At 36.8% G+C, this 23,240-nt stretch overlaps 1 protein-coding gene across 2 annotated transcripts in view; it reads right to left on the bottom strand.

Annotated features, from left to right (window-relative positions):
* The window catches only part of GALNTL6 (polypeptide N-acetylgalactosaminyltransferase like 6), a 427,406-nt gene that overhangs the window by 206,016 nt on the left and 198,150 nt on the right, over positions 1-23,240 (bottom strand). For both annotated transcript variants that reach the window (XM_064710656.1, XM_064710658.1), the window contains exon 4: positions 22,034-22,200. In XM_064710656.1, the coding sequence (XP_064566726.1) occupies positions 22,034-22,200 (167 nt within the window). The remainder of the gene's footprint in view (positions 1-22,033; positions 22,201-23,240) is intronic.

Raw genomic sequence — 23,240 nt, forward strand, 5'->3', positions numbered from 1 at the left:
CTCCTTATCTCTCACAGTTTCATGTCAGAAATCAAGCAATTCTCTCCCATTTTCCTATCATAAAGAAAGTAATTTGCATTAGCACTTTTGGTTGCCATCTTCACAGTGCTAACAAAACTGCTAAATAAGGAGGGAGGTGGCATGATGCTTTGATATACACTACTGATTTTCACCTCCAAAAATTAAGTTTGACTCATGTTTCATAACTGGAATAAATTTAGTTGTCTGGGTCTTGACGATTTATCCTAGAAAATGACAAGACAAAATGAGCAAAACTCACTAATCTGAAGAGTCCAGGAATTAATGTCTGTACGCAGCTGAATAGGAAATTATTGAAATTAAATGAAGTTCCTAAATCATGATCCAATTCTGACAAAAGTGCTCTAAGAAGAACTGAGACTGATGGCATACACATTGACATTCATGCTCTAGAAGGAAACTTTAGACACCCACACAAGGGAGTGGGATTAATAGTGCACATTAGCATGAAACAGGAACAGTTTACTGTTTTAAGTGATCACTTCCCACTTCAAATACCGTAGTTTTGGAAATATATAGTGTTAGAAAACTTTGCTAGCTATTTCCATGGAAAACTATAAGCATTTTCAACAAGGTACCAGTTACACAAAAAGAGAAAGGAATTAGATAATTCATGAAGAGAAAAGCATGCCTGCCTCATCTAACAGCAACTTTCATTCAGACTGAGGCACTGTTTAATATTTGAGGTATTGCTACTAGTTGCCTTTAAAAGACACAATTAATATTAACTGTTTATGAGGCAATCCATTTCTTTTTATTTTCAATGTGCTTTGTAGTAATTCCTACATGCATCAGTTGAGACAGGAGCCATACCAGACATACACAGAAACACATCTCAAAATAGTTCTTGCTTCAGAGAGCCTGCAGCTGACTGCAAAATCGTATGACAGGATAAAATGATAACTGAAGAAACGTAGCCCTAAAGGGGCCATTGGCATTTCTTTCTTTTATTTTACCTTGCTGCTGCAGGATGTGCATCTGTTCAGTTGCTAGGCACTTGAGTGCATCTAAAAACATTTTGAAGAAATATTTAAAGTGTAATTTCAGCAATACTTTCACAGTGTGTTTCAAAAGAAAGGGAAGTTTTTCTTGTGTCATAATTTTATAATTTCTGCCTTTTCTGGAGGAATTGAGAGGGTTTTGCTGCTTTTATTAACGGGCAGTTAAGAACTACCTAGAACACAAAATGTCTCAAAAAATTTAAGATGAATACAGATGCTGTGTTCTACCTTTCAGTAGATAATTTATTTAAAAATTTGAGTTAATGACTAGAATAAGAATCAATTCTGAGACACAAGAGCAATTAGGCTTAACTAAGTCAGAGGGCAGGCAAACCAACTGTGTCCGTATACCTGTGGAATACAGACTTTGGCTAGAATTATGCTTTAATTTTGCCTACACACCCTGCTTAGCTGTCACAACACATACAAGTTAAAGACTGCCTCAACCTCTAGCATTATTGAAGTAGTGGTTAAGGAACAGATAGTAATGGAAAGGAAAAAAACCTTTATTTTATTCAAAAAACTACTTTATTCTCCTCTAACTTGGTCAGGTCAGAAACCCTTAGCACTCCACTTCCAGATGCACCACTGCCAGTCAATACAGATTAAACTAAAAACAAACAATCCCAGCTGAAAACCAAAATGAGGATATTCTTGGATATAAGGAGAAAGCTTTAGAAGAAACTGCACAGAGAACAAAACTTTCAAGAAAGGAAGGCAAAAGAGGTTAACAGCAAAAGACTCCAGTGTCTGAACAGCTAAAAATCAACATTCACCTCCCAAGGCAAGTAGGTTGTTCATGTCATAGCAGCATACTCCAGACGTGTGATCACATTTAATATAGAAATTATACTTGATCTGTGTCTTAGAAGTCTGGTAGATGCTGTATAGTTTCTTGCTCAGTGTTCAAAAGAGCAGTACATTACAAACTACAGTATAATATGAAGATTACAATATAATATGAATATAAAATAAACCATGCATCCAACAAATATAATTAATTGCCATAAAAGAAAGTGCTTTAAAAGTTAAGATGTTTTAAGTAGCCATAATGGTCTGAGATGTAAGTTAAACCATGTCAAGAATTCTTTATGCCTTTTTCTCCTTTACTTTTTCACTTTCTTGCTTCAGTCATAACATACAGTCACCTTAAATCACCCCTGACAATACTGAGGAAAGGCTGCAAAGGCAGCAGTTAGGAACACTGAAAACACACAAATACTTTATTGCCTCCCTGGGAACAATTTGTGCCCAATACCAGAAAATAGTAGAGTCCATCACACCACAAGGCAGTCCCAGACTGACTGTCAGCATCAAGAAACCAAACTGGGAAAGTGCTGGCAAGAAGGGGGAAAGTGAGAAGAGCCTGTGGTGAAGCCTTATTGGGGCACTGGGAACTAGGAGAGCATTCTGAATAATTGGTTGCTTTTCTCCTAATCGCAGGTAACTCTTTCCTGTTAATCTCCACCATATGCATTTTACATTCTAGCTGCCATGCACAACTCTTTAGGAAAAAAAAAACAACAAATAAACAAGACTTAAAGGGATTTTCATTGTGAGAAAACACTGAAAAGCTATGACTGGGTTTAATGATCAAGTGCAACAAATGGTAGTTCTCTTAATTACTTTCTTTCTTTATAATCTAATTATGCTATGATGCAATACTGGTATACTAACCAGTATTGTCAATGAAGTGTCACTCTTGGTAGCACCCTTCAATTTAGGGAAAAATTAAGCAGTAGAATAATATAGTTTAATAATTCTATTAAAACCACATTAGGTGCTCAACTGCAGTTCTGTGACCAAAATAACTTTATCATTTCAACTTTTCAGTCATAGATTATTTTAATGATTTATCAAATTATTTTCAAGACTTTTATGTTGAGGCTAGACATAATCTGAAATAAATCACTGATAAAATGCCAGTAAGGGCAGCCAAGTTACAGAAGCAACTTGCTCTAAAAAGCTGCTGACCTTCTACTTCATGTTAGGATTGTTGACCTTCCCATTGATTCACCCCAGTGTTTATCCTGCACTAAACAGTTAAGTAAAGCCATTTAGAAGATTGTTTCCCTTTGGTGTGGGCAATTTTATCAGTACAAAAGCATTTATACTGTTAACGTTTTTCCAAAAAATGGGACTTACGTAGCTACTGTAACAGCAGTGACCCTCAAGGTATTATAAACTGCAGGGGAAATAGCCCTAAATGCCTTAATTGTGCTCAGTGTAGGCTTAGGAAAAATGTATGTCTTGCCTTACTTCCTGTAGTGACCTACCTGAAGGCATGCCCACCCAAAATATCTCTCTTAAGGCTTGCAACATCCACAGAACAGAGGTTAAAAACAGAAGCTAAAATTTTAGTCGCCATTAAAAGATAGGGAACAGAGGAAAACTTGGTCATTTGCCTTAGAGCTGTATTCCCAAGACAGTCGGTATTCAACAGTAATAGAAAACAAGCACAAGGGGAAGACACTAAACTTCTACAACAAATTGTGCAAAAACCAATTTAAACTTTGCTCATTATTCATTGTTTGTGTTGTACCACTAGAGTATACTCCACTTTACACACATCTTGTTTTCCTTGCTTCCCTCAGCCAACAAACATTTGTCTTGCTGTTCAAACACTGGAGTCTTTAACATGTGCTTTGAGACCCCACAAACTGAATGTATTCAATTGCTGTATGATAATCTGCTGGCAAGGCAAGAGATCCGATCAGAGCGCCAGGGAGCCATGTACAAGTTTAAAACACAAAACAAGCATAAATGTATGCAAATCTTGAGGCCCACCTGAGAAAGCTCCCAGAGCAAATCTCTTTTCCCAGCCTGTATTATGTTAACAATAAGATGTTAACATAAGATGTTCTGTGCCTGTGGAATATCGCTGGATACCAACAGCAGCGATACTCGCTTGGCATGAAGCTTCTCAAATGCATAATCTTATCTGCTGGGTTAGCATTCCAGCTGGCTAGAGGTACTTCTGAGCAAACCAGTGAATGAGATGCTTTCTTTGCTATGAGACTGTCATATAAATCAACAGGAATTTTAAGGAGGCTAGGTTCATTCTGCTCAATTAGAAAAGATATTGTTGGCTTCCTGGTTGAAAAATGATTTGAAAACAGACAAAGTAGTTCATTACACTGGCAAATTTACTGCATGATATCAAAACACCATATAGACAAGAATGACTTTGGAGTTAAATATGCTCACAGATGTCCAATATCAAGAGAAGAAAATCAAGACAGATTTTAGAGACAATTAAAAAAGCTGGAAACAGGATTAAGGTATAAAAATCCTCTCTTCCTCTAAGATATGACCCAATTAAAAATAATTTTCTTTCCTGGGGTGAATTTATGATGCTGAATTGTATCCCCATTTGTCTGTTTAGCCAGTAGCTATGTAAGTTTTGCACCTTTAAAACTGGTTCTGAGAGCGAAGGGGCAGGGAGGGAGAAGGAGTGCAGAGTTTGTTTTCACAAACTGCACTCACTCCTCCACATTCCTGCTCCTGGACTGTGCTGTCTTGCAGAATGGATACCGAGAGAGAGCTCTCCTTTGCTTTTAGTTAGTTTTTGGCTAGCTGAGGCAGTGAAGTTCCCTGGACTGTGGGGTTTTTGCTTTTTTTTCCTTTTTCTTGGAACTGTCCAAGCCTGCTCTGGACTGAAGAACCCAGAAAAACACTGGGAGCTCACTCACACCAGGCCCAGGATGCAGCATCCCAGCCCCAGAGGGACTGATAACAGACTAGGTGAGCTGAGCTACAGCCCAAAAAGGGGACTCGCTGAGTTTGTCATCTCTTCAGAGCAGCGAGAGGCTTTGTTGTTTAGTATTGTTCATTTTTTGTGCTGGTGAATGATTTCCCTGTCAAATAAACAGATTTTCTCCCACTTTTCTCCAAGGAAATATTTTCCCAAACCAGTTGCGGGAAGGGCCGCTTGAATCTGCTTTCTAGAGGAACCTCTTTAGAGGTTTTCTCCCAAATTTGCTTTAAAACAGGACAGTTTCTTATACCAGATTGCTCAAGAGAAAAGGGAGAACTTCTAAATCTGTTTCCTAGAAATTTTGTACATTTCATTTTTTCTTTACTCCACTTTTTGCTCAATTTTCTTCTACTTCAATTTTTGTTCAATTTGTTCCTAAACCAGCAGAAGCCACAGTGCTTAGCTATACTGATTAGACAGCAAATATAACTTATCAAAAGCAGCCATCACTCACTACCTTTCAGCATAAAATTAAGACGTTTTTTGCCAACATAAGCCCACTGACACAAACAGAAAGAAACATTGTAATCAACATAGGAATCAATGAGATGTATTATTCTCTATTTTTTTCTTTAAATACCAAGCTTTTCTTTTTCTTAGCTCCCAAATGCATTTGGAACACAGCCAGTTGGCCCTATGAACTCAAAGAACACAGGATGAAAATCATGATGCTGCATTAGATGCCTTTGCATACATCCAGGATTTAATCCATATAAACTATGAAATTAGAATTAAAATGGCAAAATACACAACATGAATGTAACAATACCATTTTGATGCTTTTTTCTAGATGCCATCTTATTCAATAGTGTTCCCTAAAAGTTGCCCAACAGAAAAGAGACAAGCATTAGATAGATCTATAAATAGCTGGAAACACACTTTCCTATTGCAATGATTACAAAGACAGTTTATATCTTCTTGTTTCCACACAATAAATTCCATACTTATGTTTCACCCTAAGGTTATTTGCTTTTCATTATCAACACTTGCACAGATTTTTTGTTCAATTTAAGAAGGAAACTGGCTAGATGAATACTATACTCTCTTGGCTAATTCCTCCAGCTTACTCTCTCTCATACATAATCAATCTACTCTAAGCCTTTCCCTGTAAAACAGGCGATATACCATGGAACAACAAGCCTTCTGGGATGAAGATTACATCACTGACTTTTTATCTTAACACATCAATCACTCCACTTCAATTCGCTTTGACAACTACTAGTCCCCTAAAGCCACATGGAAAAACAGTGAAGAATAGCATTTTATATCATCCCAGAGCTGCTTCATCAGAGACCCAGAAACGCGCCACTTTGCACCTCTTTGATTTCTCATGGCTTAATCTAAGTATTTTAATTAGCCCCAGCATTTTCTAAGTCTTACACAAAGAAGGAAAATCAGATTTGCAGGTCATTATTATGATTCACATTACCCCATCTCCTTCTGCATTCACCATGCTTGGCTGCTTCTGGGTGCCAGCCAGGCAACCATGGCTTTTGTGACACATGGCAAGGCAGCTGCTCAACTCCTCACCAGAAATACTGACCTTGGTCCTGAAGCAACTCTGTTCTATTTAAACAACAGTGGCTTGACCCTGGCTGGACACCAGGTGCCCATCAAAGCCTCTCCTGTCACTTCCCTCCTCAGCTGAAAAGGCCAGAGAAAACATCATGAAAAGCTCATGGGTCAAGGTAAGCACCAGGAAAAATCACTCACCAATTATTGTCATGAGGAAAACTCACTCAATTTGAAGAAATCAGTTTAATTATTGCCAAGCAAACTACAGCAGGATACTGAGAAAGTAAAACCAAATCTTAGAACACCTCCTCCCCACTCCTCCCTTCCCAGATTCAACTTCAATCCTGATTTTCTCTACCTCTGTCCCCTAAATGTCACAGGGTGACAGGGAATGGAGGCTGCACAGTCAGCTCTGGCTCAGCCACTCCTTCTTGCTCATAGGGAGGACTTCTCACACTTCCCCCCCCGTTCCACTGTGGTGTCCCTCCCATGGGAGACACTCCTCTACCAACTTCTCCAAACTGAGTCCTTCTCATAGACTTCGGTTCTTCAGAAACTGCTCTGGCATGGGTCCCTTCCATGGGATGCAGTTCTTTGGGAGCAGACTGCACCTGTGGGGGTCTCCCATGGGGTCACGAGTTGAGCAAACCTGCCCCAGATTGTGTGGGGTGTCTCCATGGGTCCTGATAGGACCATGCTCCCCACTGTGTTACAGCATCCTTTGCCATTCCCCTGATTTATGGTGGATGTCCTTTTGGTACATCTCTGCTCCCCCCATGGGCTCCAGGGGCACAGCTGCCTCACCATCATCTGCAAGGGCATCTCAGCTCTGGCACCTGGAGCATCTTCTGCCCTTCCTTCTTCCCTGACCTGGATATCTGAAACAGAACTGTTTCTCTCACATATTCTCACTTTTCTTTTCTCTGGCTTAAATAGCTCTTGCAGTTACTTCAATCTTTTAATTTCAGAGTGCTACCACCAAAGCAGATGAGCTAGGCCTTGGCCAGTAGCATGTCCACCTTGGAGCTGGCTGGCATTGGCTCTGCTGAACCTGGGGGAAACTCCTGGCAGCTTCTCCCAGAAGATACCCCTGTCGCTACTCCCACTACCAAAATCTTGCTAGTCAAACCCAAATGCAGATATGAAAGAGAATATCTAAATCCTGATTCATTGCTCTTAAGAAATATTTCTCATGGAGGTGGAGAAAAGCAAGTGCTGAGACAGCTAGGCATGTTCAGCCTCAAGAAGAAACAGCTGAAGAGGCACCTCATCAAAGTCCGTCAGTATCTGAAGGGAGGGTGCCAAGAGGATGGATCCAGGCCCTGCTCAGAGGTGCTGAGCAATAGCACAAGAGGCAGAGGGCAGAAACTGCACAGGAAGTTCCACCTGAAAAGAGAGGAACAACTTTATTGTGTGGGTGGCCAAGCACTGGAACAGATTGTCCAGAGAGGCTGTGGAGTCTCCCTCACTGCAGATATTTAAGTGCTGTCTGGACACAGTCCTGTGCCACGTGCTCTAAGATGACCCTGCTTGAGCAGGGAGGTTGGACAAGATGACCACTGTGGTCCCATCAATTTTGTGATTCTGTGAATTGTGCTGCTTAGAGCCTCAAATGTGTTTCCTCACAGAGTGCATTTCTGTAACTCACTTAAAGGAGATAACTGGCACACCACAGAAAAGGCATGCTCATTTTAGCAATTTCAGAACAATTCATTTTCTCAAAAAAAACCCCCACATGTTAAACATCTTATTTTATACATTGACAAACCAAAAAAAGAGTAATTGAATTCAAGAAAAATGTCCAAAAAACTAATATTACTGGTTTCCTTGTGTAATAATTCTAAGAGCAACAGAGATAAATAGCACATATATCTGACAACAATCCACAAAATTGGATTTGAGCATTCAATAAGAATCTTTTTATGGCAAGAATGACTCAAAAAACATTATATAATACTTTTCACAAAATGGCTTGAATAAAACAGTCAAATAACTAAGCATGCTACTGTCAGGCAGCCAACATTGCTCAAAATTCTGGACTTATTTTTCTGAAGTATGTCTCTGATTGGGAATACTAAAGTTACTACATTGTTTATATTTCTATCTAACACTTAAGTAGTTCCATTTACACTCAGTATGTATTTCTAACAATGTGTTAGAAATATCATATCAACAACATGTACACACCACACACTAATTAGAAAACAAGGATAACCACATCATTCCAAATTAGAAACAAATGAACCACAAATTCCAATCAGAAAATTAGGATAACCGCATCATTCCAAAGCTCCATCCAGCTGTCTAAAGCAGACAAGAAAAACTCTAGTTAAACCTTGTATTTGTATATAAATGTACTCAGAAAAGCTGCTTTTACCTTTACAGCAGGTGTGAACTTAATTTTAGATGTCTGATTGATAACTGATTAACAATAGAATGGTGTGGGCTGAAAGGGACCTTAAAGAGCATTCAGTTCCAACCCTCCAGCCATGGGCAGGGACACCTTCTGCTTGACCAGGCTGCTCCAAGCCCCATCCAACCTGGCCTTCAACGCTTCCAGAAACGGAGCACTCACCACTTTTTGGGGAACATATTTCAGTGCCTCATCACCCTCACAGAAGGAATTTCTTCCCAACAGAACATCTAACCTTGCCCTCTTTCAGTTAAAAGCCATTCCCCCTTTCTGCTATCACTACCTGCCCAGGTAAAAAGTCCCTCTTTAACTCTGTTGCAGGCTCCCTTTAGGTACTGGAAGGCTGCTGTGAGGTGTCCCCGGAGCCTTCCCTTCTACAGGCTGATGAACTTCCCTGAGCCTGTCTTCATTCCAAAGGTCTCCTGCTCCCTGATTCTATAGTGAGAAATTAAATAAAATACTGCTGATTCATCTTAAAGCACAACCTTACACAGCAAGATAAAACTCGAGGAGCAAATGCACCCCAAAGTTTAAAATAAATGTATCAGAATTATGTTCCTGGTCTTGATTTTTTCAGTCAATCATCCTTTTCTCCTCTGATTCCCCTCTGTGTTTCCAGAAAAAAGATTCTCATTTTGTCCCTCAGCTCCCTGCAGATTGCACTGATGAAGATCCCATCAACAGACATTTTTTCAATAATAACTTTACCATCATCCCTATTCTTTTTTCTCAGCTACTGAAACCTGGAATCATTCAGGTTCCCTGGGATTTGATATCACATTCCATAGCTGTGGAGGGGTTTACAGCTGCAGGGACACTGTGTTTTGGACAAAAATCTAAAAGAAGCGAGAAAATCATGATGTTAAAAACACAGCCTGAAGGAGGAGAGTGAGAACAAGAAACAGGAAAACTCTGGTTTTGCTCCAATAGCAGTCTCCTGTGTATAAGAAGGAATGTAACTGCTTACAGGATTCTGCTATCTTTTTGTACTTACCTTTTAACAAGAATGCATATGCATTTAAGCAGCTTTACAAAAACACTGCAAGGATGCATTACCAAAAACCCAGGCATGCATATGCAGTACAACTTCGAATAGCAAGATAGGTTAGATTGACACCTTAGAGCTGGAAATTATTTTATATCAAATAGTGTGCAGTTAAATCACTGTACCCCAACTTGCCTCACAGCTCATGCTGCTGCTTCAGTAATGCAGGAGTGCCACACAAGTTACAGTTTTCACACTATAGGAAAACTACTTTGAAGCAGCCAATATGTTGGAATAGAAGGTTACTCTATCCTGAAATAAAATAACATCAGAAATAAAATATCCTTTCATGGTATGGAATGCAGAACTTTGGGGTGAAGAGGAGGTGGGGAGCAGGTGGGCTTGCTGGGGGGGCAACTGTTCTTGGGCTCATGAGAGGTTTCTTTTTTTCTTTTTTTACCTGAAGCATGTTGCTAAAATTCAGTATATGCCAGCTTAATTGGACAGTCTAAAAGAGATACAAGCAACTTAATCACAGATCTTTTTCTGCCAACATAATTGATTTATACTAGGACAAGATCGTCCCTCCTACTACATGAACTCTAAAAGTACCCAAGGACAAACAAAGCCCACTACAGCACACTGAAATGCAACCCACTGTTGATATAAAAAATGAAGATGACCATGAACAACAAGTATGCAAGAATAGTTCACCATTTCATAATTGCGTTTACTTTCCAGAATTTCAGATTTCTTCGAAGGGTTCCCAAACTCTACCCTATTGAGGTAAAGGAAATTTGCTTTTCATTGAATTTTTGTAACTATTATTTCATTCATAATCAAGGCATAGCATTTAAAATATATGACATTTGTTAGGTAGAGCTTAACTCCATGCCCACTCCATGAAGGAAACCAAGGTCAAATACATAGCACTTCAAAAAACTAAAATGAACATGGGACATGAGAAGGAAGAAAAGGAATTAGCTCACAGTTCTTGCTGAAGCTCTAAATTCAGTTAAATTACCTGAAGGAGCAACACTTACAAGACTCTACAGAAATAATCAATTCAGTTCAGAAGTAATAATCATCAATTTCTTTCAAAATTTAATCACTTCTACTTCAGGTGTACACACACAAAAAAGGCTCCAGCATAATTGACACCATCAATCTACTTTACGCTTCACACCCTTACATTCACAGCTGGCACATGGATTGTCAATAACTAAGAACATGTTTAACTTTCTTTCAAAGACAAAAACCACAACCATGGACTATGTTTAAAAAGGATATGTAAGCTCCTGTAAATAACACACTGACTGGATGCACATATCTGAATTTGGCCCATTGTATACTTCAATGCCATGCTCAGGTATTTTTAATACTCATAGCACAAAGCTTGTTTTCTTATTGTTAATATCAAGCTGCCAATACAGAAACATAAGAATGAGGTTTGCAGCTAAGAAGCCAACACTTCAGCTAGTGTTTTCAAACACATTCAAGAACTGCAATAGTTTTAGACTCAAATGGAGTAAGGATTATTTTCATTTTCCCCTTCATTAGTGTAATCTATCAATGCTTTCTACAGTTAAAAACTGCAATAGGTAAACCACTCAAGAACAAGAATAACACCTGTTCTGTATTGCTTTGCAGTGTTAAAGTATATTGATTTCAAAAATATTACTTTTCCTTATACATAGTATGTCTTTCTTTCATCACACCAGGAACTTTGCTTTATGCAAACCTGTGGGAGTAAGACCCTTAAATATTTTTTTTTCAAATTCTCCTAAATGAATCAGTTTTACCTGAAATTCATTTTAAAGCATCATCACTTTCCATTAGAACTGTAGAACATTTTTTAAAAGAAATTTTTGAAGTTAGAATATTTACAAACAGGAGTGGATTTCCTTCTTGACTAGAAATAGTGTACCACAAATAAAGAACAATTAATCTGTGTCTCTTCTGTGATTAAATGAGCCAGGAATGGAGTAAGACAGCCAACTCATGTTTATCCTGCTAAATCTAAAGCAGTACATTTGCTACTTTGACAGATGTGCATAACAGCACTTTTTACAAAGAATGTCAATTCTGTTTTCTAAATTCAGTATGTTGCCCTTCAAATGAAGGGGAAGAAGAGACCTCAGGCAGAAATAATCTATTTTGTCGAGAGATTTCTACCTATTAAAGAATTATCAGATCCGTAGGAAAACAATAAAGACAGAAGATACTGTAGAAAATATCCTGATGTAACAGCAGGAGAAATTAGATTACTTTTGTTAAAAAACTCAGACAAAGAAAACCAAAATCTCCCCAACCAGCACCCTTCCCCCCAACAATAGTAACACTCAACTTCCAAAGCCAGAAGTCAGCACAGACTGGAAGGCCTTCATCCCTGAATGCCATGCACAGGTTTGTAGTACATTTTACCAGTGTGATTACAAGGGTTTTCTATACCATATAACAGCAAAATTCCCAGCAGTCACCTACTCTAAATGGTTAGAATTTTCCATATTGTGTAGTGCATTCTGCTTACAACAAACACTTTTCCACTTATCCTAAAACATATTTTCTTGAATTTGTGAGGAGGGTAGATATGAGGGTTCCTACAGCAGGTGAACAAAGGTTGCTAAGTCACTGACCATAAATGAAATCAGCATATTTGCTTGCCTCTGTGTGCTGGGTGTCTCAATAATGCAGCAGCCCTGCAAAGCCACCAAAACCAAGCCATGTGCGCACCTGCTCTCATAATGCATAAACATACAACTGGAAAAAAAGGGGGAAAAAAATCACCAAAACTGAGTCAATTGAGTTTATATCTGTAACTTGAGAAGGCAGAGGAGAATGCTAAAATCTCTTTGCATGTAGCAAATCATGCTTTTGCTTCATTCTTCTTCACTGAAATTTCCCACTGCATGTGGAACTTACTCTAATTTAGAAAACACAGTTTGACCTAGTCCTATTAAAATAAATCCATTATAATTGCTCAATACAAGTTATTAGTGCTTTTTTCACAAATCAGTAGCATTTAAAAAACAAACTGCGCATGACAGAACCATTAAAGCTTTCAGCCATTTATAAGCTTCATAAAATTGCCCATCTGTCTGAAAGATGCATGAGCTCAATTTGGGAAATCAGCACACACAGAAAAGCCCCCAAAGCTGACTGAACGTCTGGATAGCGATTTCTGAGAGCAACAACATTCCTTTTCAAGTTAATCAAAATTATGATTGCATTTCTGTACAAGAAGATTTGTAACTAGACAATTCCATATGTCACAAATGCTTCCTGTGAGACACTGAAGATGCACAGAGCAATGAACAAGACATTGCATTAAGTACACTTTTGATTTTTGACTGCACAAAATAAAAATCTGCATAAACATATACAATACTAAACAAATAGATGCTTCTGGCAACAGGACAACCATTTATTCAGAATAAGTAAATTAAATAAATAAAAATGATGGGAGAACTGCTTGCCATTATCCATGAAAGAATCATCAGAAACAAATACTGTCAAATTATGTACTGGGTTATCTCAAAAGAAAAGCATCAAGATGAAATTAATATAAATGAATTTCAGCTCTCAATACTCTAAGAAAGCATTCTGTAAGCTTTTCTCTTATTGTTGTTTATTCATTTGCTTTCACAGAAATAGAGCATACCAGAACTTGAATGGAAATTCCTAAGTGTTTTACTCCATCAGCGAAGCAAGGTCAGAATACCTACTAGAACTCTTTAAACATGTTTTAATTTTGTCAGGGTTATAAAAAAAAAATACGGCAGGACAAACCTTTCTTTTTCATCTATAAAGCTTTAAAGACATTCATTTGCAAACCTCATTACAGGATTTTTCTTCTTTCTTTAGAATGTGTTAGGATTTGTAAACTGAGCACTTGGTAGCAATCCTACATGTAAGAATCAGTCTAGAAACGACAAAGGCATGTAGTTTGGGGAAAAAACACAACAAAGAGGCATTTAGTTAGCAATCAAATCAATATTCTCCCACTCATCTCCCAGGGAAATTATTAGAAACTATTTATACCCCATATCTGACTGCAAGGATTTTTATAGATATTTTAGTAAAACACAGTGTTTTAATACCAGAATTCTGGGTTTAAAACCTTCTTATGAGTGACAATCCTTATTCCCTGCTTTGATAATTTCATAGCTTTTCTTATACCATCCACATTCTTTTTCCCCTCTTACCTTATGTGAAGCTCAGTACCAGTGAATGAACAGGAAAACAACCTCTCTTATGTTACTTATAATATATTTTGAATACTAGCAGGTTTCAGGCTCACCCATGATATGCAAAACAGGAAAAAATGACAAAACAAAATACATTTATAAAACAGGAAAATGAAGCCCAAGGTTTTCTGGAATTATTTTCTTTAAGATCCATAAAATGTAGTAGCTGAGGATAATACTATTGCCTATTCTTCAAGGATGTTATTTTGCTTGATCATTAAAAGCTTACTTGAAAGTCTACATTCAGGAAAGGTGAAATATATTTTTTAAAGTCTACTTAGATGAACTCAAATGTTGCAATTAAGGCAACCTTGACTGTAACAAACTACGATTTTTGGAAAGACTACTAGGATGTCAATTCGAAAGTTTGTCACACTTTATTAAACTTTAATGAACTTTGAAAACTGAAAGTTGCAATCTCTTTCTGTGTACAATGAGAAGATAATGAGTTATTTAGAGATAACATTGAAGCAACAGTCATGCATGAAAAGGATCATGAATAAATTTCTATTTTAAATTAAAGGGAATTTTTGAAATAACAGACTACTAGTATTTGGCAAGAATCCTTTCTCTTGATACTACAGAAAAATCTAGTTGATTAGCTTATGAAAAACAATATTTTATAAGATCTCAGGCCTATTCTCCTGATTCCTAATAACAAAACACCACCAAGAAAACTTACCAGTTTGAATTTGATCAGATGGAATGTTTGAACAAGTCCAAAGCAACAGACTTCAGCTTCCATCCTACATTGCCTTTCTGCAGGTTTTAACAGTGATTATTCAGGGGATATACCATTTGAAGACATAAAAATTAGTTAGCATCTCCATTACACTAGTAAGTGAAGTTGTGGAAGTAATAAATTTGGAATACTAGTTAAGAATTGCCTATTGCAAATAAGACAAAAAAATTCTTAAAGCTTATAAAGAGAAATAAGAAGTTAAGAAGAAACTTAGAAAAGAAGAAATTTAAGGAAATGTAAGAACAACATCTCAATTTTTTCCGAAACTAATGTGCATCTTTTCCATAGTTCATTAACTGAAGCTGAAGAAGATAATTGTGAGCTAATTGTTCAAGTCTCTTGTCAAGTTGTTTAGTCTATTACTGCAATGTAATAATGCTTTTTCAAGTGGAAAGTAAACAGCTCATGTTTCAGAGAAAAGCCAATGTAGATACCTATGTTTATGCAGAGTTAGAAATTTTCCTTCCTGTTTACAGGATCAAACTTGAGTATTCCACATGAGGAATATTAAAATAATGTCATTTCAGCCATAATTCAATTTAACCCTAAGGAAATCTAAACCAAAGCTGAGATGCATAGTAGAAAAATTTGCCACATGAATAAATGTGCTTCTAGTATTTCAAAATTATTCAGAGTAACTAGACTGTTTTAAATCCAGATTTACTTCAGGTATCTCAAGAACCCTGTTCGAAACAAGCACGGCATCACAGTTCTTGGACTCTGACACCCAGAGAACTCCATCTTGCTAAGTGCAGGCTGCTCATTACTTCCCATCTCAAGAATTCCTCACATGTTCACAAACACAAGGGATGCAGTGTGGAGGCATGATACACACCCAGCAAGCATTTCATAGGGTGGGCAACTAAAGATAGACTGACCAATTTTGTGGAAGCAAAAGCTTTGTATTCTGACTCCACACATACTCAAAAGTGAAATTATCTATCTTTTATAACAGATTTGATTGACTATGTGAAAAGTAAGAATTTGTTTTCATATTAATATTTTCATCACTGGAGTTTTCATTTTTACAGCCAAGTTGTATTTGAGTTCCCTGAGTGCAGGCAGCGTTGGGATGTGGGACATAATCCTAAATTTATCTCAATGCAGACACATTCTCAATTCTGTCCAGATAAACTGTAAAACTTCAGTTATTTGAAATTCTTCCCACCTGTGACTATCTCATAACATGACAATACTTTTACTCCAGCAAATAAAATGCATTTTGGGATGAGCTGCAGTTGCCTTCAAAATGACCATTATTCTTCTGAGCTGAAATCTCACCAACCTCAGACCAACTCTTTCTTTCACCACTGGTCAAGTCAAAATGCTTTCAGTAATGAAACTGCTACCGCAAGGTACATCAAGGAGCTGAAGGTAAAATCTTGGACTCGGTAATTTCAGAAGAAAAAACCCACAACAGAATTTATAATGTTAAATTATCAAAACTGAGAACGTAGAGTGAAGAACAGAAAACTTGGTATTATAGATTCATGTCAGTTTACTGCAACCTATGCACGTACAGGTTTTAAGTTGTACTTTTTACAGTGATAGTATTTTGACCAGAAGCAAGTCCAAGTTTCATGAAATTCAACTGAGTGCATTGGAGAGGAAATGAAAGAGGCATTTTATAGCTCAATATCACAAGTATAAAAATGTAAATCCTGCATTTAGTTAGATCTCTAGTCAATACAGACTAGAATGAAATGGAATTTGTTTCATTTTCTATTTGGCCTTTTCCTTTTTTTAAATCACTTTAAAATATGAGGCTGACCTTCACTTAGGCTTATAAGCTATTATTTTTTTTTTTTCTGATGTAGTATACATGATGCAGCAATATGTTAATATTAAGGTCAATATTACTTGAAAACCTTGCTGTATTAAACTCTGCTCCAGGAAGGTTTTGCTTATGCTATCAGTGAAATGAACAGGGCAGCTGAAGTTGCTGGGATCACCCTGGCTTCCAGGATGCCGCATTAAGCAAGTAGAAAGCCACTACAAATTCTTCACTAAGCAGAAAACATCTCTCTTTACCTTTGTACAATTATTTGATTGTAGCAACAGGCTTCCCAGCTGGTAAGGCTTTGTGCCTCAGGTATAACTATTTGCCTACAAACCCAACAGATTTATATGTAGAGTCACCCTTACCTTCTCACAAACCATGTCTTACACGAGCTATGCCTAACACTGCAATTTTTGGAGACATGAGCTTTCATCACACAGACACTTTCTGTCTTTAGCAAAGCTTTCCTATGACAAGACAGTCATTCATACAATATAAAACTTTCCCTTCCCTTTTGTCAGAAAGTTACATCTAGCCATAATCTGAAGCCAAGCATCCGCACATTTGAATTTCAATGACATGTTATAAACTATCTACAAACAAAATACAGGGAATTTCCACCTCATGCAATAGCATGTGTTCCTTCAGTGGAAAGTGGCGCAATCTTATAGTCTGATAGAGTTGCTTTGCTTTTAGCACAAACTCCCTTCCCTTACACTATCATTATTGTATAACATGACCAATGCAGTTTACAGAACTACAGTTTAAAAAACCCCAGTCACACATCAGCTCATTTTGCATGTTCACAGCAAAAAGCCACATTACTGGCACTGAAGTTCACTGACCAACTACAGCTCTGACAAAGTAAACACAAGTTGCTTTTGCACACTGACTTCCATGTTATTGAACTGGCCTATTCAGAGGTCTGACACAAATCATGTGGTACCTGATAGGAGACAAGACGATACTCTCAAATGAATGATGCAGAAAACAGACCTATGCAAGGGGATAGATACAGGACAACATAATAGACAGCAATATGAGAAGGGACTGGCTCATCAACATGAAGGAAAATTTCCTAGTTTGTCATTTTCTACCAAAAAAACAGTTCATTGCCATTCACAGGAACTAGCTGGGGAAGAAGCTGTAGGCTACTAAGTTTTAAGTTTTCAAATTCCTTTTTTTCCCTTGGCAGATCTGAGGGGTTTTTTTCCAAACTAAAATACTGCCAAATAACTGTTACTGCTAATAAATTTATTGTTGGCTGTGGCATTGTTTATTTTTTCTTATAATAGGTTCTGTACTGGTTCAAGACCTACAAGGTAAAGTCAAAATCCTATCTAAGTCAACTTTACATTCATGGGCATATACCATGTTAACAACAGCTTACAAGTCTGACTATGATAATAAAGTAATTATAACATACAAAGAAATAAAAGTTGATGTACAAATCTATCATATGTTGGCAACCTACATGAACTGTTAAAGTAATGAATTATGCAAATCTATGTTTCCCCAAAGTTTTAAAACATTAATCAAAATTTTTAGTATTCCTCTGTAAATGCAAGATGTTCCATAACTGAACCAATGAAAACTTGCTTTCTTTTTCATTTTGCCCTTTCCTTTAAAACTGTTGCCCATATTCTGCTTCTTGCCCCTTTTCAGATATCTGTCTCTCAACAGACTGACTTCAGGGCAAACTATGTCAACAAGAAACACCCAATCTTTAACACCAATCCTCCCCACCTTCCATTTCAAACAACCTTCTCACAAACTACAAAATCTTCCCAGAAAAAGAAGCCACTTTGAACAAGGCTCATTTTCCCAGAAACCAGAATCACAAAACTAGAGCTGCACACAAAGCCACTGCAGATAACGACACAGAGGTGTGCTGCTACTTCAAATATAAAGGTTGATTTTCTGTGGTAGGTTACACTGAAACTGATAGGTCTTTAACTTTGAGTTTGAAATACAAGGCTTATATGAATCAAGTACTGGATCTGCAGCCCCAAATCCATCACAAAATCAGAACCACTTTGCACACTTTAGTATATAAAATTATTAAAATGCACATCATTAAAATGTACTCTTACTGTATCCATAGCTTTCTAAGGCAAGCTAAGTAGAAGCCTATTATTTTCCTCTCTTTCATAGTGCTTGTTAAGTGACAATGTATTTATTTTACATTTATTAGAGCACCTACAAACTTCAGATTCAGTCCTCTTTCATCTCACCACTACGCCAACATTCTGCCATTTGCATTTACAATATAAATCAAAGCTGTTATTTTTTGCTGAAATGGAGTTCCACTAAATCAGACATTTTTCTCCTACCTGTTGGTTCACCATTTTAAATACAAACACTCTCTTATAAATTACATGAATAAAGAGATCTTGCAACTCTGTACCTATATTTAAATCCTCATTTCCTCCTGTTATAGGTAACTTCTAATATTCAGGTAGTTTTTTTATATTAAATCTGTCCATAACCAAATATTGCACTTTCATGTTTCATAACATTTCCTTACCTCCCTCATAATACCAAGCCTTTAATCTGCATTATATTGATATTTAAAGATATGCAGCTGTCCTTTTATTTTTATAACACCTAAATGTCATAATTTATGTGGAATATTATTCATGAACTATCTAAAGATTTAGGTTCTGATCATAAAAGCCAAAGGAGTGCATATGAATAAAATCAAGGCATATAAGTTATTCTGCAGAAGAACCAGCAAACTCCTGGTATCTATCTGTTCAGTAAAACATTTTCATCATTTGTTATTAAGTTTTATTCAGCGCATTTCAGTATTTATATTGCCATTAGTTAAAAAGGAGGAAAAATGCTGGAGCCTTTAAAAAAAATATCTTTTACACAGCTTTGATATTTCTTCTTTTCTCATTTACTGCTTCTAATAGGAACTGACTTTTCCTAACTTCCCAGATTTTTGTAAAAAGGAACAGGAGGATTAATAGAAAACTTTAAAGAAAAGTGTTTGCCATTTAATCACTATTTTAAAAATACCACTGTCATTGAAATACCTCATTTTCACTTTTGACTATCTACACATGATGTTTAGATTGCTAACAGAAAACTCTCCCCTTATAATATGAAGTCATGGAACAAGAATAGCATACATTAATAACATTTTTACTCACTTTAATAACATATAACTGATTTAACAAAATAATAGCAATTTGTCAGCTATATGGCATCTGCAGCTTCATGAAGAAATTATACAATAAGGAAAAGAGACATGAATTTATCACTAATCACTTACTGTCTCAACACAGCAGTAAACTTTGCTAGCAATGATTCTATGAGTTCTGACAACATCTAAACATACAAAATTCATTTTTTGCCTAATCTGGCTTCAATATCTTTTATGCTGCTTTACTCCTCTCAGTCTTAGAAAGGTAACTAAAGGGTAAAAGAATCTGCCACTTCCTAAAATCAGGTTATTTTATGAACTGGGAGGGGACAGAGCTAGATATCAGTCAGCATTTTCTTAACATAAAATAATCCAACTCTATTGTGTGTGACCACCATATAGAAGAAGAAAAAAGAGCACAAGAAAACACAATATGGTCTCATTAAAGTAAAATTTAGAGGATCACAAATACAAGAATTAAAACAACTTCAAGTGTACCAAAATTATTCATCTGACCTCAATGTTACTGAATTCAGAGTAGAGACTGCAGCAGATTTTTCTTGTGTTATCTCTCTTCTTAAAACATACAGTACCCAGTATGTTCAAAAATAACAATCATTCACATTTCTGAACTTTACTTTCATAACACCTATAAACAGAAGTACATAATTTTATTGGTACCACAATTCTAGGTCCAACTTCATGTAAGTCTGCTTTGTAGACTCCGTTCAGTTTTTCAAACTTCTATTAAACTCTTTTGCTAAACATTCCTATGCTATATGAACCACTTCTCCTAGCTGGAAGCTATTCCACTGAAAAGTCAGATAGCTTTGTATGACTGTAAACGAAGACGACTATGGAGATTTTTTATAGTGTTATAGCAATGATATTACTTTCAGCAGAAACTAAGTTAGAGCACGCAAGAAAGAGCAAGAGCCTGTTTACTGGCATTAATTCTTTTTCCAATAACCTGGAAGTAGATAAGCTTTACAAAACACTAGCATATTTTAAAATGCAACAGTAGCAATTATGTTCTTCATTAAAAAATGCTACAGTATTACCATAGTGAGCAAGCACAACCTCAATAGCTGCTATTTCAGCCAAAAATTAAAAAAAGGGTGGGGGAAAGAAATCAGCTTTTTTACTTGTCAAATACTTCATAAAACCAACTTACAGACTTCCCTCTGAGCTGTTAACTGCGAGGAAATTGTTAGCCTGCAGAAACAGCCCGGGTATGCTGTTTTACAGGTCTGATTTCCAAAACTTTCATCTGTGGTGTAGATTTCATAAACAGAGAATAGTCAGGACTGTACTCACTTTACAATTTCACTTAAATTGCATTACAGATCGAGAGGCAGTTCATCAAAGGACATATTCCAAGTAAACCAGCAGATATGAGAGGGCAAGATAGATGTGTGCAGCATTTATCTTTCTAAACCCTGAAATGTCAAGTTAAAAAAAAAAAATCTTACAAAAATGGTTCTGCTACTGCAGCGCTCTACTAATATTTCTCTCACTCACCCGGGGGCTTCTTAAAACAGTAGGTCAGAAATCTGCTTCTCTAAGTTCCTAGCTGAGACAAAGGCTTTAAGTAAAACATTAGCTAAGGTTACAATTCTCTCTTTTGCTATCAGCCTACTCAGAACAAAGCTAACACACACACCAGCAATGGATGCTTCAACAGAAACAGAAAACCTAGCCCGCAAAACACCAAAGTCAAAGGTCTTCATGCTTAAACTTCTAAGGCATGAACTGAAATTTGAAAAAAAACCAAAACTATTTCCCAGTTCTATATCCTTATCAGGGAGAAATTTTACCTAAAGAACCGTTAAAATTCATTTAAGGAGCTTGAGGTTGTAATTTTTTCCGCTGCATTCAAGAAGTAATGGTAGCGTAAGACATTAAGTGATTGATGTTTTCTTAATTTTACTATATATAAATGATGTAAATTTTGATCAACTATTCCAAAGCATTTTTTCAGATTTCATTCAAAAGAGCCTCATTTCTTTGTACGGCTGTTTTCTACTAGATGTGAATCTGCCTACCTCAATAAAATTTCAGGATCAAAAGCTAATGAGTTGCATCCAAAACTGTCAAAGTTGATGTATTTTCAGAGTAAAACAGAAGTATAGGGAAAATATGAGGAAATACTAAAATTTGCAGTATTTCAGTAATAACATTCAAAATAAAACATTAATAAGGGGTAATTAACAGTTGACAGTCTCTCCTCCCTTTGACATGAATTTCAGTACTCATGCCAAGTAGAACAAAAGCATCTTATAAATGCTTATTCCTGCTAACAAACAAAGGGTACTTCAAGGCTGCTTTTGCCTTCCTTTAGCTTCTCTCTGGACCCCACTGCAGTATAAATTTCAAGTTAGAACAACACCAGCTGGGCCTTACCTCTGTCACTGAAGTCATCCACCAGGATGATCTCTGCGATCAGGCTGTCTGGGGTGCGGTTGATGATGCTGTGGATGGTGCGCAGCAGCGACGTCCAGCCCTCGTTGTGAAACGGGATGATGATGCTCGTGTTGGGGAGCGCCTCCAAGTACACCTTGTGCTTACAGCTGCAGAGGCAGGGAAATAATTGTGTAAGCGTACTGAAAATCTGAGTTGGCCTATTTGTCATCCATTTGGGCCATCCAACCAATATGGTTTCTGGCATAAAATTCAACAGTGCAATCAAGCAGTAATTTCATGTGAAAATAGCTGGATTGTTTAAAACACATTGCTTACAACACTAAATAAATTGGAACAATGACAGAATTTAGGTGGAATGAGTGAAAAAAAAAATCTGTGTAGAATTATTTTCTTTCACTGGAAACTTTTTCCCGTAATATGACAGATGACATATCTTCTATGTCATCATTTGCAAAAACCAAATCCTCTTATCAAAAAGAATTCCAGAGCATAATATTAAGCTACTATGAAGTGATTGTTTGGTCTAAAAAGAGATAAACTCTAGAAAACAATTCAGTGTTATCCCGGGTGATATGAGCTTACAATACAAAAAACAACATCCACACATACAACTCCAACTTTGCATCTACAGATCCAAAATGATTGCTCCTATTAAGTATAGACATAAAGCAACACACAATTCTGGAAGTGTGGACTTATAAACAAGGAAATGTAAACAAGCTTTCATCTTGAAAGGAAAGCACCATACACTACTCAGCATCTTAATTGCACAGCAGTTATGGAATATCCACGCTTAACCTGTTTTCAATATTGAGCTGTTTACACATTTCAGAAAGAAAAACACGTAACACTCAAAAGTAAATAATGCCCATGCAAATCAGTGTCTCCTAATATCCAAAAATATTTTATGACAAATGTTTAGATTACTGCATCTGGTAGGATTGCATCTTTCATGTTTTGTTGAAAAAAAAGAAAAAAGGAACACATTCCTCTGTTGTTAACAAAGCCTGGCATTTTCACCTCTGGGGACAAAGTAAGTGAACGATTTCTCATTCCTCAAAAGAAAGTCACATCCTGATAAACGTATCCCCAGAGCAGAAACCTGTCAGCTTTGCAATAAACAAACAAAATTAAAAGTTTAGCCCTGCAAATTCTAGGGTTAAAAAAAAAGTACAGACATCTTTTC

The sequence above is a fragment of the Zonotrichia leucophrys genome, chromosome 4, assembly GCF_028769735.1.
Source record: "Zonotrichia leucophrys gambelii isolate GWCS_2022_RI chromosome 4, RI_Zleu_2.0, whole genome shotgun sequence".
NCBI classification, from domain to species: Eukaryota; Metazoa; Chordata; class Aves; order Passeriformes; family Passerellidae; genus Zonotrichia; species Zonotrichia leucophrys.